Below are 19557 nucleotides of genomic sequence, written 5' to 3'. Positions count from 1 at the left end.
GACTAGTTGTGCAGCTGTGTATTTTCAAACAGGTGAAGCCTATGCTACTGTGTACATTTTGATATTTTTGTCAAGAGCAGAGGTATGCCTTCTTATTAATTCAGATTATGGGCTAATGTATGTTTTATTATATTTCTCTGTCAAGTGTAATTAAAAAGAGAATGGATGTCTCTTCACTCCTCTCCAGCAAGGAATTAGTTAATAGTTACGTTCGCCAAGGCTTTCTCTGTAGTATATAAGACTCTGAAGCCAGTCATAAAATGTTTTGCTCACATTCAAATATGCAATCCGCTGGCAATATGTTTCTCCATCTATGATTATTATATGATATATGTTTTATGTAGTACACCTCATATATCATATTTGTAAGTAATGATGTCAAAATCTAGAGTTATCATTTAAAATTAAAAAAGAAAGAAAACAGATCAGACCTAGACTTGAAGGCTTGATTAGGACATCCAGTACATCATAGAAGGGCAGGGGCTTCATCTGCACATCAGGGTGGACAGGAGGGATGAGAGGTGCTGGCTGCTGGAGATTCATGTTGGTTTTGATGTTGTGCAACAAGGCTGTTTCACCAGTCAGGATGAAGTAAGTTTCACAGGCCTGATTCCTGCTAACAGAGATGTCAATGTTCACTACAGTTATTATTCGTTCAGCAGTACCTTTGTGTGGTTAAAAATTAGGGTCAGGTGTCACTATAATCCTGAAGTTACACTAGAAATAAAAACATTTGAGAGTTCAGCCTCTCACTGACTATGATCTATGTTTGTTGTGTATAGCTCATTCTATAAACATCTCTCAGCTCTATATTCAGTTTTTGCTACAATGATCATACATTCTACACAAATATAAATCAGAATAAGCACCTCTCAGGGTTAGACACTGAAATATGTCAGCAGTTCATGTTCTAAACACAATTAACAGAACAGAAATAATTTCTAAGCAAACAAAAGAGAAATCAATTAGAAACAAGAGATATGTATCTCCATTGACACACAAACAATGAAAACATTCACCTTAGTGGCTGACTTACTAGCCAACACATGGGTGAATTCCAGCAAATTGACAGCCCAAACTCAGTTACTGGAACTTTCCTTTTAATTTTCATCAGATGGCAACCGTAAAACCAATTTCACAGTTGTACAATGTTTGAGTTTGATGTTGTTTCAGAGAGGCTTTAAGTTGTTACTCATATGGATCAGTTGTAAAGACCAATGAGTGAACATAGTGACCAGGTGGATGGTTGCAGTATATTATTGATGCATCAAATAATTTTATTCATATACATGATTTATTTTTTGTAACACTTTGTGACAATTAGAAGTGTGCATCTTCACTAGCTTTATGATTTGTGCTTTAGAAAAGTATTTTAGACTGTTACTACAAAACTGCATTGTGTTATAATCCACAGGAAGTACTTCTCTCCTGTCTGCAGCCTTTTATGTGTGTGTGTTATTTTTCGATGGTGTCAGATCATGAATCCGGATCGTTAAGATCACTTTGACACTGATGTCCTGACTGTGCGCGTGTTGTGTGTAGCAAATTAAGTACATGCCTCATAAACTCCAAAGCGAACCGACAAACAAAGTAATCGTCAGTACTGTAAGGGTCTTAATAGTTGTAAAGTGAGCACAGGTCAGAGGGAGACTAGAGGGAGGACACACAGACAGGAGACTCTGACATGGTAAAAGACGACTGGATCTTTAATTTGCATCAGTCCTGATCCTGAAGCAGCGGTGGTTATAATTATGCAGCGGCAAGATATCGCAAAAAAATGTTACATACTGTTTAGATGTTCTGTCTCTGCAGAGTCATTCACTGTCGCCTTATTGCATGCATTTAACAAATTTAGGCTTAAAACACGGTTTAAATGGCACCGTTTCAAGTCAGATTTCAATGTCGGGCTTCTGGACACTTGGATGACACCACAGGAGCAGTATGGAGTGATGTGTTTTTTTTTTCCTGTTGTTTTATCTGTTGTTTGAACTGAAATGAACTAAACTGTGTTGGACTTGTGGAGACTGAAACAGACTTAATATATGGCTTAAACTGGACGATAAGACTGTGGGAGACTGGGGCTGCTGCCTGGGTTCAACTCCAACCTGTGGCCATTTTTGCAATGTCGTCCTCCATTCTCTCTCTGTCCCCCTTTCACAGCTTGCTCTCATTCCTATCGATTAAAGGCAATTGAAGCCCCCAAAAAATATTCTTAAGAAAAAAATACTTTGGGAGACACACACTCACACACCTTTCCATGTGAAGTCAACACACCCAGCATCACGATGCCACCCCATTCGACACCGACAGAGGGGTCATGCATAGACTTTAATGTTAGTGTCTACTATAATACAGAAAAATACAGTGGAAACCGGGTATAGTGATCACTGATATAAAAATCAAGTAGTCCACTTACGGATGTTCGTTTTGGGTCTTTCAAACATGTGGGACTGTAAAAGGGTTATATTTTACAGTTTTTATAGACTGTCAGTCTGTTTCTATCGAGACAAACTGAGCAGACCCAGCCATCTCTTTCAGCTCTCCATACATTGCCTGAGTTTACAAATGTGTCCGATGACAGTGTGTGTGTGTGTGTGTGTGTGTGTGTGTGTGTGTGTGTGATAGTTTGTTTGTCTGGTGTGTATCTTTGCGAGAGAGAGAGGAAGAGAAAGAGTGGAGCCAGGACAAGCTGAATTAATGTACGGCTATGAAGAAAGATTTTACTAACAAGAAAGGTATTGATCATTATGGTGATTAGTGTTGATATTGTGGCAAAAATTTCAATCTAATCAACATTTCCACTGTAGCGGCTCAGAGACGTCAGTGTGTGCGTGTGTGTGTTTGTATGTGTGTCTGTGAGTAACTTGTAAAGATGTTTGTTTATTATACTCATACAGTCTTGGTGCCCTAGCTATTTATGGAGCTTTCTTGATTCATTGTCAGTGAGTAACATTTAATTTGAGAAACTGAATGAATGTGCATGCTATGATTCAAGTTTCCTAACTTTTTTCATATATATACAGGTCGATATTACAACTTGAGATCCCAGAGAACATGTGACAAAAAACATGTCATGAATTCTAAGGTCAGTACTGTGTTGTTAATAGACCGCCTGACTATATTCAGATTCGTCTACGCTCAATTTCAACGTGCACTCTTTCTCATTGAAATACGGTGCACAGGATTGCGCTGCCAAACACACCCCCTGAACGACCGCGGACAAGTCATGCACGGCCTCAACAGACATTTAACATTCAACACTTAAACCAGCTTTGTAGTACCGTTTCATACAGATTCAATGAATCAGGGTTGGTCATCCCCGAGTTAGCAAGTTGAACCAGCTTCGTATTGCAGGCCCCTGGTATCTTTAAAGGGAAACCGGTGTTTCTTAGTGTTATATTCTGCCCTGTCAGCATTTCCGTAAGTTGTAATAGTTTGTTGTACAAGTCTGAGATGATCAAATTATTACACCGTGACGTTTACGGTAGTAAGTTAACCTAAACTTTACTTTGACCTAACTGTGTTTTCGTGATGTAAATTGCGTAGCACTGGAGTACCTAACATTACTTATGAGTTAGTTGAAAGCTTTAAATGCCTTAGAGTCCATAGAAGAAACACAGCTCAATGTAGTCTCAGCTGGCTGTGAAGGCTAACTAGAAACCTATTAACGACTACACTTAATCTGTTAGCTTCGAAGCTAACTGCCCGAAACGTAAATTATCCGATATGAAAAGGCCTCTTACTGCTTAGCAGTGCGCTACATTATCCACCCATCAACTCTGGCGACCTATTTTATGTTGTTTATTCGTGACATGCTATCGGCACTTGTTGTGTTGTTTGTCAAAGCGAATCATGATCAATGTTTTTGTCTTCGCCTACCCGTAACTCCTCATCCTTCGCCATTTTGTCGGTCCGGTCATCCCGCCTGGCCTAACGACTTCCGGGTTTCTTTCTTTCTTTCCGCCAGACGAGGCACTATTTAGTGCATTGCTGCCTCCCACAGGTAAAGAACCATCACTGCAGTTTATGTCCTCAGTTTATATCTTGCGATATAAATTTCTAGTTTTAAGGAAATGCAAGACTTCCCTATCTCTCTCCTTCTTGTACATCCCATCACCAAGCAGTGTTTTTATAAAAAAAGGTTTCAATACCCAGTTTGCCTATTTCTATGAATAACTTTCTCCTTTCTTTGACATAGAGTGGACAATACATCAAAATATGTTGGACAGACTCCACAGTTGTCATAGTTGCCATCTCTGTGTTTTCTCACAAGCACCAACCCACGTGCTAGTCCACAATGACCGAGCCTTAACCTTGTCAATTTGATTTCATCAGTTAGAGGCATGGTTATTTTATTGACAGGTTTCACGGAGGCTTGGATGTTGAATAGTTTTCTTCCGCTGATGTCAGATTGCTGCCCTATCTGCCACTTCATTGCCCTCTACCCCATGGGTTCTTCTTCTGCCCATGGGTTTTATTGGCAATATATATATATATATATATATATATATACAGGATAGCGCCTGAGATAGCCCTTCTTTTTCCCTATTTTAATATGAAATTCTTGAATTATAATTGTTACTCCCATCTTATTGAATAAATTCTTTGATGCATCTGTATTGAATAAATTCTTTGATGCATCTGTATTGATGCTATCGCTGGTAATGGTACTGTTCGACTGAAGTGTAATTCTGCTATGTATATTTCTGTTGCTCTTGGTGCTACTGTCCATCCAAAGCTTTTTGTCTCTCTCCTCTCCTTTTTAAAGTGTCCTGTATTGGATGTCTTTCATGTGTCCCTGTAAATGAGCCTAGTAATTTAATGCATGCTGGCTCCCTCTGATATCTAGAGGCATTTGTCCCATTTCTATCTGTAATGCTTTTGTTGGGGTTGTTGTAAAAGCACCTGTACATAATCTGATTGCTTGGTATTGAATTCTATCAAATTTTTTGAGAGATAAACTCACTGCTGATCCATATACCATACAACCTTAATCCACTGCATAAGGCCTTCAAAGACGTTTTATCTGAACTATTTTCTTCCAAGCTTCTTTTACTCCTTTGACTCCACAACAAACTTCCCTCACCTCGCCTGTTCTCTCCCTTCCCTCGTCTTTCTCTCCTACTAGAGACTGTGGTCCAGTCATCTAAATTCATATCATCACCCATCCTTATCCAGTCAGAAACCAGTTTATGCCAACTGCCAAATCGTAAATCCAAAAATCTTTTTCAAAGCCAATGTATCAAAATTGTTTCCAATCCGACTGTTCGACAACACACAACTTCCTCTTCTTTCCGTGCCTTCTGCCATGGGCCTAGGGTGCAATCAGATAGGCAAAAAAGTCTCCTTTCCAAACCACAATTCCTTGACCCCAATGGAAAACGTCACTAGGTCAAAGTAAGATGTGAAGAAGAAGCTGTAAGGAGTTAGGAAAGGAGAACCAAAGGTCCTCAGTGATGTGACCCCAAGGAACCTGAAGCTACTGACACACTCAGTCAGCATCCCCTATATGGATGGGGTGCTGTCCACTTTCCTGCAGTCTTATGAGAGAGAGGTTGTTTGCCTTGCACCATCTCGTCAGTGATGCCCAGCTGAGTGTGCCTGATTCCATCTGCAGGTGGATCACAGACTTCCTGTCTGATAGGAGGCAGCGCGTGAAGCTGGGAAACATGTCTCTGACCCCCAGACCATCAACACCAGATCCCACCAAGGCTGCGTTCTTTCTTCTTTGCTCTTCTCCCTGCACACAAACAGTTACACCTCCAGTCACCAGTCCGTCAAATTACCGAAGTTTGCAGACAATACCATCATCACCTCATTTGACTCATCTCTGGTGGGGACGAGTCTGCTTACAGATGGGAGATCAACCACCTGGTGACCTGGTGCAGTGACAACAACTTGGAGTGCAACCTGCCCTCTCTCCAGGACCTGTATGTCACCAGTCTCTTCCCTCTGGCAGGACTAAAACCTCATGCCACAGTACAGTTTAATCACTGTACATTTTGCACAACTCCTCCATTTTTTTTATTTGTCTACAGTATTTTCTATTTAATTTTTCTATTAATTTTTTTATATTTTCTATATTTATAATTGCAGAGGCACACCACAGCTAATTCGACATATGTGTAAACGTACTTGGCAATAAACCTGATTCTGATTGTGAGAGGAGATTGTGACTTCCGATTCTAACCACCTGGGGCCGGCCTGTCAAGAAGTCATATATAATGTTGTTGAATGGTGAGCTGTAATCAGCAAAGAGCATTCTCACATATGTATTCCCTTTGTCCAGGTGAGTGAAGCTTCAACCTGAAGACCTGTGTGGTCTGTAGGCAAACTTAAGAGGTTCAAAGGTGTGAGGAAGGGGGGAGCTGATAGTGGTTTTTAGCTAGTCACAAGAAGTACTTTATGATGACTGATGTCAGTGCAACAGGGCAGTAGTCATTCAAGCAGGAGGCATTGGTTTCTAGGGGACTGTAACACTGACGGATACCTTGAAGGGGTCGGGGACCACAAACTGACTCAGGGAGAGGTTGCAGATCTTGGTGAACATCTCTGCCAGTTGATCAGTGCACACCCTGAGTGCATGGCCTGGGATACCATCCAGCCCAGGGGATTTGTGTCTGGGGTCAGAGCTGCAGTAGTTGGACTCCACTCTCTCCCTGTCATGGTTACACACACACTCTCACTATTTCCTGTTTCATGTTTTATGTCACTTCCTGTTTTACTTTGATACCCACGTTTGTCTCTGTTTCTTTTAGGTAACTTCACTCCTGCCCTTGTGCGTCTCACCGATTACCTGGCCCTCCCTAATATGTTTCACCTGTGTGTCGTTAACCTGATTTCAGTTTAGTATATATGGCAGCACAAGAACAGGCCCCAACGCTCAGACCCATAGAGGTTGCGGTCTACCACAGAGGACAGAGTAGAGTTGGACTTCCACAAGGTTCTGAACTGGGATTGATATTCTTCACTTTATATATGCTTACCTGAGGCAATATTATCTGAGAGCACTATACACATTTCGATTGTTATGCAGATGCCACCCAGCTGTATTTATTTGTGAAGCTAGATAAAACTAAACAGGTAGTTAAACTTGATGACTGGATGATGAAATTCAGATAGAACTGAAGTCATTGTACTTGGCCATCTTGAATGTATCTTGAATGGCAAAAGCCTCACCCCCAGCCCTATTGAGGAACCTTGGATTTACATTGGACCAGGACAAAAAAGTCTTTAGGACTGCCTTCTTCCACCAGTGCAATGTCATGAAACTAGTCCATGCATTTGTTATCTCTATAGTGGACTAATGAAATTCTTTATGTCCCAGTATGTCCGTGAAAAGCCTCCAGTTGATCCACAATGTTGCAGTAGCAGTACTGATAGGAAATAGAAGAAGATATCATATTACACTTGTTTTAGATTCTCTGCATTGACCACCTGTACAATTCAAAACAGAATTCAAAATCCTACTCCTCACATATGAAGCCCTTATTGATCAAGCTCAGTCATATTTAAGAACTTTTAACATCCTATTGTTCCAAAAGATAACTTCAATCCCTAAATTCAGGCTCACGTGTGGTTCATTGAATTGGAGGTAGAGACTTCAGCTATGACGCTCCTCCTCTGCATAACCAGCTCACAGTTTGCGTTGTGGAGGCAGACACCATCTCTCATTTAAGATTAGATTCAAATAATTCTTCGGTGATAAATGATATACAGATTGGGCTTGCTCAGGTGAGCCCTGAACCACCCCTTAGTTTTGCTGCTATAGGCCCTAGACTGCTGGAGGAACTCCCAAGATACACTTTGCACTTCTCTCTCCCTGACTCTAGTTCTGCCAGATGTTTCCCCCTGGGAGGTTTTTTTTCTCTCTCTGCAGTTGCCAAGTGCCTGCTCATTATAGGAACTGTTGAGTAAAATCTAAACCGCATGTGTCTTGAAATAATGTAAGTTGTGAATGGGCACTGCAAATATACAATTAAATTGTAATATTGAATATTTTATATAAAAGCCAGACCCTCTCAACTTTAGCTTTACAAAAATGCCACTATGTCTTACACTTAAATCATCAACATTTTGGTTTACATCCAGTCTTGAAATCTTGGGTTATAAACAGGTCAACTGTCGTTGTCAGCTAAGGGCATTTCTACGATAGAAATGTGCTGATTAGCCTGAAATGTCTATTTATCAGATCCCAGTTAACGTACATGCTGTTATATACTGTCTGTGGACCAAATCCATATTCGCCGCGCTGTGTATTCTGGGAACACGCACTAGTTTCAAGATGGCGGCGAGCAGGAGGCTGGCCAAGGTAAATCTCCCGATCCCGTTATTTTCCTACAATTTGTGAAGTGGAATGACTCATTTGTTGCTAGGGGACACATTCGTCCTTCGCCTTAACTCATTTAGCCTTGTGTTGTGCGAAGAAACAGTTGGCAGCAGGTTTAGTTGTAAATTTATTAAAAACGAGAGGTCACCACTGTCCACCCAGCCGACCCAGTATTAACGCTAGGCAGCAAAGCACCGGCAAATTAGGCCAGCAAATCTAGGGTCAACCCTGGGAAGACTGCAATCGAAATGGTGTTTCGTTTACCACCAACAACACCGGCTCATGAAGCTGAGTGTTATATAACCGACTGAGCGACTTTCTAGTGTGTCAAACATGAGATCACAATCGAGTTTCCACCGCACAAGGCGTTTGCTAATCAGCTAACTCGCTAGCTTCAGATCTTAGCTGCGTTTCAGCTAGCTAGCCAGCGATCGCCAGCCTAACTCAGTCACCCGGCTTTGTCTGTTATCAGATCATGGGTGCGCTCGAACATAGTGTTAACCCACATCTCACACTTGTCACATCTGTTGTTTTGAAAAGAGGTGATAGCATATGATATATGTGCTAACATATTCGGTTACCTGTGTTAAAAGATCGTGTGCCTCGCTTCCTGTTCCATGCACCTTTATTTCCGAAAATGATCAATGTAGATTACATAGGTATATTACATTAGCTTCCCTTTTCCCTTTGACAGATCGTTTACTTAAATCACAATTTACAGATTGTAGTTGCTTTTATGTGAAAGTAGAAGTAAAATGGAACCACTGTTACCCATAAAAATGTGTCGGTTATTAACTAGACCTATTTTGATTATTCCGATAATTTTTTCAAGACAATGGGGCAATTGTGTCTTAACATCTGTGTACAATTTGACTTTCCCATTTAAAATGCAGTCTAATTTTTTTGCTAATTATCCTTAAAAAAATCACACACTATGTGTGGTGTTTTGATCATTACACCAATTTTCACCAATTGATGACACAATACATACCTGTCAAAATCAGTTAAAGAACTTATCATTGAAACACCACAACCATATTATCACAATATAATCCCATTGAAGAATCCACACAATAAACTCAAAAACGTATTTTTCACCAAACATCAGACACCTTTTTAATGAGCCTGTTCTGTGTGTGAGTAATATAACATAAGTATTGTGTTGGGTATAGTGTAGGGATGTCACAATACCAAAAATTTTGTAGTTGATACAGATACCATGACATTTCCATGATTCTCGCGTAAACAGACACTTGCTATGTCCAAAGAATAAGATTGCATTTGTGGTTGGGGGCTAAGTATTGTGATTGGTCATAAAGCCCAGTCCTGCCTGCATGCAAAACCAAAGTCACCCAAATGAAAGTCACATAGATGGGGCTGGTGTTATGCTTACTTTTGCTTGCCTCCTGAGAGTGACATGCCCATCCTGACATCGCACACAGCATAAACTGAAACTACAATTGTCATGCCAACATTTATATATTATGTATATTTGTTATCATGGAAAGTGTAAATATTTTTACACCTCCGTGCCAGCGACAGCCAGTGGGTGGAGGCATTATCTTTTCCGACTGTCTATCCGTCCCATTCTCTTGAACGCAATATCTCAATAATGCTTTGATGTAATTTCTTCAAATTTGAACTTGATTTCTTTTCGATAGCTTTAGGGGTCAAGGTCACAGTGGCCTCACAAAGTATGTTTATGTTCAACTTGAGGGAATGTCTTCAGATATTGTAAAAATGTTCACTTGGACTCAAAGATGATCTGATTAACCTTTGGTGTCTGAAGGTCAAAGGTCCAGGTCACAGTGACCACGTTCTCCTAAATGTGATGTATCAGGACTGCCCGTAGGGAATTTAATTACATCTGGGAAAAATTAACTTTGACTCATGGATGACCTGATTAGACTTTGGTGGTGAAAGGTCACTCTGACCTCAAAAACACATGTTTTGCATTGTGAATGTAATATCTCAGGGACATCTCTAGGGAATTCTTCTAAATTTGACACACATGTTCACTTGGATTCACTGATTAACTGATAAGATTTCAGTTTTCAAAGGTCAAGGTCATGGTGACCTCAGAAACATGATTTTAACGTCTAGAATGTGATATAACACAGACTTCAAATTTTGATCACTTGTCACTTGGACTCAAAGATGAAGTATACATATCAATGGTTATCGGTCACAGTGACCTTATATGAATCTGGAAAAAAATATGGAGAAATATGTTCACAGAAACTTCACTGGTTGGTGTGAATTCTAGTTTTGGTTTATTATGAAACTTTGGCAGGAATAAATTGAATGTGATGGACTGCCACAGTCTAGTTAATTGACGAGAAACATTGTTACTTTCCATTAGACAAGGTCAACACAATCAAATCAGATTAAATCCCCGCTATACTTGCACCCTGACAAAAATGTAAGTTGATAGTGCAGCAAAGATTTTGAAAAGCTGCAAGTAAAATTGTTGTAAAGGCAGCTGGAGATGACACATGCATTTCCAGGAAGGTACAGTAAGATATTCAGGAATCAATAGGCAGAACTAAAAAGCAATAAATCACATTTCTTCATAAATCTGGTTAATTACTTTGAACCAATTCCAAACTGTTTCTAATTAAACTAATAAACTATTTTGATAATCGATTAATCTGTCGATTATTTTTTTATTGACATAATGGATTTGATAAAAAAGACAAGCGCTGAATTTGATCTTTTCCCGCACTGTATTTGAAAGGCAACTTTGTCTCCTTGTTCAGTGCTCTTTCTATATGTATTCAAGATATGTGCATTTTTATTTTGACTGTAATTCATGTTTCAGATATCTACAATTTAATTCTGACTAGTCATAATTCCAGATACCTTAAATTAACTTTGAACTAGTAAGAATGGTGTTGCAGATATCATAAACTTGAATTATAACTTATCAGAATGAAATTATAGATATCTGAAACTGGAATTAAAGACAGTAGTAACTCAACTGAATTTATGAGAAGTATTTTGAATACTACTCAGTGTTATTACAAATGCTGACAAATTTTGAGAAGCCAAGTCAGAATTAAAGATATTGTTTTGAACAGCCAATATGATGTTATAGATATCTTGCCTAAAAATTCTTACTTTTCACAATATTTGCGAGTAGTCGTAATGACGACTTTGATATCTGTTGAGTTAATTCTGGATAATCAGTCTTGGTTAACCAGAGTTTAAATGGCTTGGCCTCTTAAACATTCCTCTGACAAAGAGCTGTCACCAGAGGTGTGGCTGTCACTCACAGTAGAGTCTCTGTCACAGACAAGCTGCCCTTCATAACATGAATTAGTGTCTGTATTCACACACAACTGGCGATGTTTCATCTTCCAGCAGGTTGTTTTTGTGATTAAGAATATAATAGCTGTGAAACAATCCAAAACTTGTGTTTTGTGTCTTTGTTTTACTGCCATGTGTACACTATCGGCCCTCGCCTTGTTGGTCGCTCGAACACTGCTGCTGTCTCACTCCATATTGAGGCGGGAAGCATCAATCATCAAAAATGTGGAAGCACTGCATTAAAGCCTTCAAACAATACTGTATGTTGCACTGCAGCACAACATTACTGTGGTATTCCCCTTAAAGTTGTTATCTGCTAATCTGAGCAAAGAGGAAGAATAATTACTTCTCTCCAGGTTCATACCCCAGTTGTGCTGCTGTGCCATATGAGATAAGCTTTGCATATTTTGCAGCTAACATTCTTCTTTGAAGGCTTTAATGTAAAGTATTCTGACACTTTTGATGAATTGGTTTGTACATTTCTCCACTGTATTGTTTGCTGTGTTTGTCTCAGACATTCTTGAAATGCTTACTCCAGAGCTGACAGCATTGTCATGTGAGCTTCTCTAGGCATAGGTTGATTTACTGCCCTACTTCAGGAGACATTGCTACAATGAGTGGTTGATTATTGCTGATAAGTTGTTCATTCCTCATCCTGAGTGTGTGATCACAGGTGCAAAGTACAGGTGTGAATGGACTTAATTGTGTCCTCAGTCTGTCTTGAAATCCAAACCCTCATAACACATTTGGAGATGTCTGGGACACATGGTCACATTCTTTTTAGCTGTTTGAATGCAAATGTGTTCAAATGCATCATAATTCTGCAAAATTGTTACCACTGCTGATTCAGGATTAGGGTAGTAGCACATTAGGCTTTGTTGCTTTAAACTGTCCCGGAGCATCCTGCCAGAATGTCCAAACGCCAATACTAATCATTAGTTATTATGACCCGTACAGTACTTGAAAAGTATTATTTTTTGTTTGTTTGGCTGTAGACTTTGAGAGGCTTGCCTTTAAACAAATAGAAAAAGTTTACCTGCCACACACCAAACAAGATGCACACTTGTGCACACTGAGTTTGTCAAGAGCGACAGAGACAAGCAGGAACACAAGCTGCAGTTCTTCCTGCTGATTATCCCACAATGCAGTGTTCCTTTTAACTTTAATGTTGCAGAAAGACCACCACTTATCCAGGAATATTAGAGGTCAGGGCTGGGCGATATGGCCTAAAACAAATATCGCAATATTTTAGGCTATATCGCGATACAAATGTTTTGAAGTCCACAGGAAGTGGCTAAGCTAGTGGACGTTAGTATTTCCGACGGTCCCTGAATGCACCTCGTCGGAAGCGGACATTCAGGTTTAAAACACGATGTAAATGACCTCGTTTTGGAGTCGAATATAAACGTCGGGGCTTGCCTTCTGATCATAGAGGGAACTGTCTTTTCACTGTTTGTTTCTACTGCTCTTCAACAAGGTCACAGACCGGCTGCTTCACGTGAACGCCGCTCACGTTCATCATTTGTAAACTAATTTCGGTTCAGCGTTCACAAAGAATATGAATAAAGTGTCAATCACCGTCTCTGAACACTGGTCAACTCGCTGGGACTCTTCACTTTCTGTCGCTCAATGCTCTGAGTCTCTCCCCTCCTCTCCTGATACTAAAATATGCATGCGTGCAGAAGAGTTTTCTGGATGGGCCTAGGAGTGAGCAGTCTGCTGTGAGAAGAGAATGAGGAGAGAGAAGCGAAACTCAAAGAGAATTCCATGCTGCTTAAAACATTCACGTGAGAATTTACATTCGATGGAACAAGCCGCGATTTGATTAGTTTTTCCTGATTTTAAGGCTGTAGGACACAAGTCTAAAATTAACGAATGAATGTTAAAGGTCCAGTGTGTAAGATTTAGGTGAAAGGGAACTATTGGCATAAATGTAATGTAGAATAATCCTCACTAGTTCGTTTCATCTAAATTGTATGTATTTTAGTGTTCTTTACCCCAGAAAAGGCCCTTTATATTTAAATACTTTATATTAACATGGAGGGGGGTGTTCTTGGAGGCCGCCATGTTTTTTACATTAGTTCTGACTGGGCAAACTATACACCTTTTGATTTTTTATGACAACTGAAGCTGCCACAGTTTCTTTTTCATGTTTGGAAGGAGAGGGTGAGGTGAGGGGTGTTCAGCTGCAACATGCAACTTCACCACTAGATATTACAAAATCTACACACTGTACCTTTAAATCAAAGTGGAAAGCATCAATATAACTTTAAATAGTAAGATAAATATAAAATATATAAATCACTGCAGTCGAATGAAGGGGAGGGGGGTACTGCTGGGGAGGAACATAATTTGGTCTTTGCAAACAGAAATGATGTACATGTGCATATGCGTATACAGTGTGGAAGTCGGATCTTCACAAACTGAGAGCCGTCCACTAATGATTGGATCCCTCATGATGACTGTCAATACCAGGTCTGAACAGGGCCTGTTATGGAGTGAAGTGAAAAGTAGAAAACTTTCTATATGTATATGTACTGAAAACATTTTTTTTGAATCTGTATGTCATCTGCTTGGGATATTGCCCCCATCTTTGCTTTTTTATTTGTTTAATATACAATGTCTGCTACTTATTTCAGGAACTTGAAGAGATTCGCAAGTCTGGAATGAAGAACTTCAGAAACATTCAAGTTGAGGAATCAAACCTATTGTCATGGCAAGGACTCATTGTTCCTGTAAGCAGCCATCCTTGTTTGATTGCTTTGATTTCTGAAGGCTCACATTTCCTTTACTAACCTCCCTCACTAATTTTCAGGACAACCCCCCTTATGACAAAGGTGCATTCAGGATCGAAATCATTTTCCCCACCGAATACCCATTCAAGCCTCCCAAGATCACATTCAAGACAAAGATCTATCACCCCAACATTGATGAAAAGGGCCAGGTGTGCTTGCCTGTGATCAGTGCTGAGAACTGGAAGCCTGCCACCAAAACTGACCAAGGTGAGAGAGAGATATGTTTTTAAAGTTAACAAGTTATGACCTTGATCTTTACAATAATCCAAATTATATACAGCCTAATGCTATAAATTGAAGGCTTCTTATCCATTGTCAAAAACATCATGCATGAACAAGAAAACACTTAAAAATAATAAACTACAATATTATAGTGCATGGAAATAATGAACATAAATGACATTGTAAGTAATTTCATGGTGTTGAAGCTCTAACCCAGGATTAGCCTGCACACTACTGGTAGCCTAACAAACTGCCCTCTGCTATGACAAATGTATCACCATCATTTTTCTAACCCATTATTTTTTTTTTTAAGACAGGCTCATATAGTATAGGTAGTACGGTCAAGGCACTTTACATAGAAGGTCGAGACCTTAAAAATGAGAGAGAAACCCAACAGTTCCCACAATGAGCAAAGAACTGGAAGAAACCTCCAGCAGAACCAGACTCAATGTGGGCGGCCATCTGCCTTGCCTGGTTGGGTTGAGCAGAAAAATGGGGAGGAGAGGTGGAAAAGAGGGGAGAGAAGAATCAGGTTGAGAACATTATGGTTATCTCAGAGAGAGATGGAGGGGGAGGAGAGAGCGAGACCAGGAACAGTTGTGTAACCATAATGTTCTCAACCTGATCACACTTTGTCATGGATCTCACTTTATTATGTGTCCATATGTTTACACAGATTACTCTGCAGTGCTATTGACAAGATGATCAATCTCAGTAAAACTAGTGTTTTTAAAGAATTTGCCAGTTGGGATCATTGTTAATGTCAACATGAATATTAAAGTCACGGACAATAATAATTGTATTACTTCATAATTAATACTGTAATATCTGTTTTTAGTACTAGGCTTGACAAAAGCTAGGGAATTCTGTTAAAAATGTTCAGAATCAGAATAAGCCCCAGGAGCACGGTAAACTACAGTAAATAGGATTGGCTTTGTTGATTTCTTAGGTGGGTGTGGCAGAGATATAGAAGTTAACCTGACTTTTTTCAGTTACAGTCAACAAAGGACAAGAAAATGAATGAGTTTGCATGTACCTTCCACTGCCTGTATATGCTCACGGCCAAATCTACACAGCCTCCTCAAGGGGAAAGAGCCACCAACGTTAAAGTTTTTCTTGAAGGCAATAATCAGGGAATAACTAACAACGTCTTATATATAGCTGCCAGTGTGAACAGCACAATTGATTAAAATTGGCGCCGAAAGGAAGTGGACGGCATTTCGTGGCGCCTCCACCTCCAGCATGTCCCCGGCCTAAAGGGCACTAGTCTAAGATAAAAAGAAGGGCACTCTTAGGGCATTTTTTTGCGCATTTCACCCGCAAAAAAAAACATGCATGTTGAACTACTGCACTACAGCACTGAGCACTAGAACTAAGGATGCGTGCAGAATAACACGTGCTGTCCATTTAGTATGTTTACCTTCATGATTATGCAATATTGGGCCTTTCTACCCGAGTGCGCAATAGATTCAAAAACTTTAATTTAGCACACGCATTGTGATTTACAAAGCCTGAAAACATTTTTGGTGACTGTGTCTGTATTTAATAAGGGTTGCATACAGATGGAAAAAGGAACATTGACATTCATCATGTCTTCCCATTTACCTCTTTTTGCCAACATTACATTTTTAGCTGGCAACGCATGTTGCGCTAGTCTCCAGTGCATTCATCTCCCCCGGTTCCCCCTCTCCATTTACAAGCTGCTCTGTTGTGGGACCACTTGTATTGAGAGGCCTCACCACTGCCTGTACCCCATCTTTGATCTTTCTTGCCAGGTCACTGATGGCCATCGTCAGACCAGATACAGCACTGACCAGCTGCCTGGTGTGCGCAACAATGGCCCGAGTGTCGTGCCTGAGCATTCGTGCCACAGAGAAAGTGAACTGTACCTGCAGCTTAATATTGTTCAGAGGCATCTCTAGTGGATTTTTGGCTTTAGATCACTGGTTTAGTTAGTTTAGTGCACCTATTATCATTTACGCAACTATTTTTAGCAGATCACCTGCAAAGCGCCCAACAACCAAACTTGCAATCTGTTATAATGCACACGCAGTTTAGCACTCTTTATTTGGGATCTTATTAGATCAGGCCCTTAGAGCACATTGCAGATATTATGAATCGGATACATGTTGGATATAAAAAGGAATACTGGGCCAGATACTAAGACTACACTTAATCTGGAGTCTTCAATCTTTGGTCGAAGAAATTCACTGGAGATCGTTAGACGTCAATGCAGTAGAGTTTATTCTTTTACAACACGACTCCTACCCCAGGCTGCCTGCAGTTTTCAGTTTGTGATGCCCTCTGAACACAGACACACAGTATAAGTACATAAGCTTGCAAAGAATAAATGTATACAGAATTTTGTACAACTTACAATGTAGACCAAGTTTTTCTGCTAATGCTTTATTAAACATCGGCAAAATATCCATTATCTATTACTTTACAGTAAATGAACAAACATCTCTCAAAAAATACATAATTTGAATGAAAAACACCTCATGATTAATAACTTATCAGATCCTCACAAATGTTACTTGCTCGATAGCATCAGCACTCTACAGATTTTTTCCCACAAATATCTCTACATTATTTCTTGAAAAATTCCTGGATCCACCTCCTGATCTGAATCTGCACCAGAATTGAATGGGGTCTTTTATACCATACCACACCCTTCCACCAAGTTTCATGGTATTCCATCCAGTAGTTTTTGCATAATCCTGATAACTAACAAACAGTACACTCAGTAGAAGTCAAGAGGAAGAGAAAGTAAGCAGAGTCAGGGGGGCTATATAAAAGATTGAATCCCTGCAGCTATAAGGAAAGATTTTACTAATTGAAGAATAGTTTAGATAATTATGGGTTGATAAGTGTTGATCAAGATATCAGCTCAGTCTGTCAGTGTGTGTCTGCTTCTACATGTCAGCACAAGAGAGAGAGAGAGAGACGTGATCGGAGTCAGGTTGGACTAAAGTAATAGATGTATTTTTTTTAATTTAATATATAATAGGTGCCAGTTTGTGTCTTAATTTATGCAGTTGAAGGGTAGAGATGTAGACCATGATGTTTATGGTGACACAATGATGTGGCAACTTAAACAGTTGGCAAGTTGAACCAGCAAAGAGGTGTTTCTTCAGACCTTTTCAATCTTGTTACTGCTTTCTTTGCACATGCCACGATGCACTTCCTACTAGAATGCACAGCAGTCAAATAAAAGGCCTGAAATGCATTGTTCATGTCAAATTATTATTATTTTTGGCTATGTCTTACAGTAATTCAGTCCCTCATTGCACTGGTGAACGACCCCCAGCCGGAGCATCCCCTGAGGGCAGACCTAGCAGAAGAATACTCAAAGGACCGTAAAAAATTCTTGAAGAACGCTGAAGAGTTTACAAAGAAACATGGTGAAAAGCGGCCAATGGACTGATCACCTGATGAGCGTGGAGCCCTCTCTTTCTCTTTCTCTCCCTTTTCTTTAATCTCCCCGCCCAAATACCTATCTTGCTCCCGCCTCTCTGCTACACCCCACAACTCAACACCGTCTTCGCTCACTCTCCTTACCCCTTCTTTCCCAAATTGCACCTCCCTGCAGCCCAGGAGCCGCCTAGCTGAAGCCAGGCAGCGGCAGCCTAAGCCGCCCTCCCCATCCAGGACTCTCTGTGGATCAGACAGCTTCCTCCCCCTCCTCTTTCTCCTCCTTCTCAGCCATAAACATCCAGACCATTTCTAACTTTCTACTCTTTTCTTAAAGTGAAAAATGGAAAAAGAAATGCTAAGGGAACATGATGTTCAGATGAAATATTAGATGGAAATACTCAGAGTAACTTGATCATTTTCTGTTGGCTTTTCCTCTATATAAACAACTATTGTGTTAAATAGATCTCACATAGACATGGTTTTCTGAGGTATTTTTTTTTTTGAGCAGGAAAAGTGGTTGATTACTCTATTTCTTTTACCATTTCATCAGTAATCCTAACTAAAAAACAAACATGACTGAAAGAAGAGAAGCTGCAGCTTGGACTGGGAGCTGTGTGCTGACTGAGGTGTTTCCTTTACATCAACTGCTTCTAGACTTGCACTGTACTCTGTGGAACAATCCATCTCACATCTTCCTCCCCACGGTTTGTAACCCACTGAGCAGAAACATACAATAACAAGCCATTTAGTAATTGAATTGTTATTGCTAAAAAAGCTACAGAAAATTGAGTGTGTAAGTTAAAACAATCGTTTTCCAAACATGTAGCTATCATCAGTAGGCCCTCAAATACAAGCGGAACGATACTATCTACACATTTTATCAATGTTCTTTGATGGTGTTTTGCAACCCAGATCTATTGCACTCAGACCCTGCGGTTAAAACTGTTTTCTGCATCACAAATGGCTACTGTGAGTTTCTTTTACAATTTTTTTTATTATTTTCTTCCTCCAACTAAACTTGTTTTGATTGGCACTTGATTCATTAAATTGGTGGAAATGTGGGAAGAATCTGTTGTGTTAATTTGAATCTTCCATGCATGTCTCCTTTCCCACTATTTGGGCACCCCAGTATAATCATTTATCACATCCGAAACAGAGCCCTTTATCACACTGAGACATATTCGAGCAGACAACCAGCTGCCTAGCTAGATGGATCGATGTTTTATTGATCCAGGGGGGAAAGGGAGCGGGTGGTCCGGAGCTGTAGAGTATAAGGTGGATGCACAAGATGGAATGGATCTCAACTCGTCTACGCAGTCCTTGAAACGGGCTCCTTGAAAGCAGCTGGGAGAGGGCTGGCTGTCCAAGGATGTGTTCGGACATGGGAAAGGATTGCAGCAGAAATCAACCATGTAACAGTTGTTTGATGTGGTCCCAATATTGTTTCATAATAAAGATGGCTTAACCATTTGGCCTCACTCTCAA

The 19557-nt window shown here is 40.0% G+C and overlaps 2 protein-coding genes across 4 annotated transcripts in view; one reads left to right on the top strand and one right to left on the bottom strand.

Moving 5' to 3' along the window:
- Nucleotides 1-8957, bottom strand: part of pias2 (protein inhibitor of activated STAT, 2) — a 26851-nt gene extending 17894 nt beyond the window's left edge. For 2 of the 3 annotated variants that reach the window (XM_020104015.2, XM_069522841.1), the window contains exons 1-3: nt 8911-8957; nt 3880-5740; nt 432-616 (exon numbers count right to left, since the gene is read on the bottom strand). In XM_020104015.2, coding sequence (XP_019959574.1) covers nt 432-616; nt 3880-3920 — 226 coding nt within the window. In that variant the 5' untranslated portion in view covers nt 3921-5740; nt 8911-8957. The remainder of the gene's footprint in view (nt 1-431; nt 617-3879; nt 5741-8910) is intronic. The other variant, XM_020104016.2, reaches the window with a different exon arrangement.
- ube2l3b (ubiquitin-conjugating enzyme E2L 3b) lies at nt 8192-19557 on the top strand. Its single transcript, XM_020104002.2, has 4 exons — nt 8192-8311; nt 14278-14373; nt 14454-14640; nt 17928-19557. The coding sequence occupies exons 1-4, from the start codon at nt 8285-8287 to the stop codon at nt 18080-18082; spliced, it is 465 nt and encodes a 154-aa protein (XP_019959561.1). The 5' UTR covers nt 8192-8284; the 3' UTR covers nt 18083-19557.

Source organism: Paralichthys olivaceus, chromosome 4, assembly GCF_024713975.1.
Source record: "Paralichthys olivaceus isolate ysfri-2021 chromosome 4, ASM2471397v2, whole genome shotgun sequence".
NCBI classification, from domain to species: domain Eukaryota; kingdom Metazoa; phylum Chordata; class Actinopteri; order Pleuronectiformes; family Paralichthyidae; genus Paralichthys; species Paralichthys olivaceus.
This window is presented reverse-complemented; position numbering and strand designations above follow the sequence as displayed.

Excerpts from the sequence above, each read along its gene's own strand:
- ube2l3b (XM_020104002.2), top strand. The coding sequence starts at position 8,285 with ATGGCGGCGAGCAGGAGGCTGGCCAAG. Across the intron at positions 14,374-14,453 it reads GGCAAGGACTCATTGTTCCT|GACAACCCCCCTTATGACAA; the intron begins GTAAGCAGCCAT and ends ACTAATTTTCAG. Across the intron at positions 14,641-17,927 it reads TGCCACCAAAACTGACCAAG|TAATTCAGTCCCTCATTGCA; the intron begins GTGAGAGAGAGA and ends TATGTCTTACAG.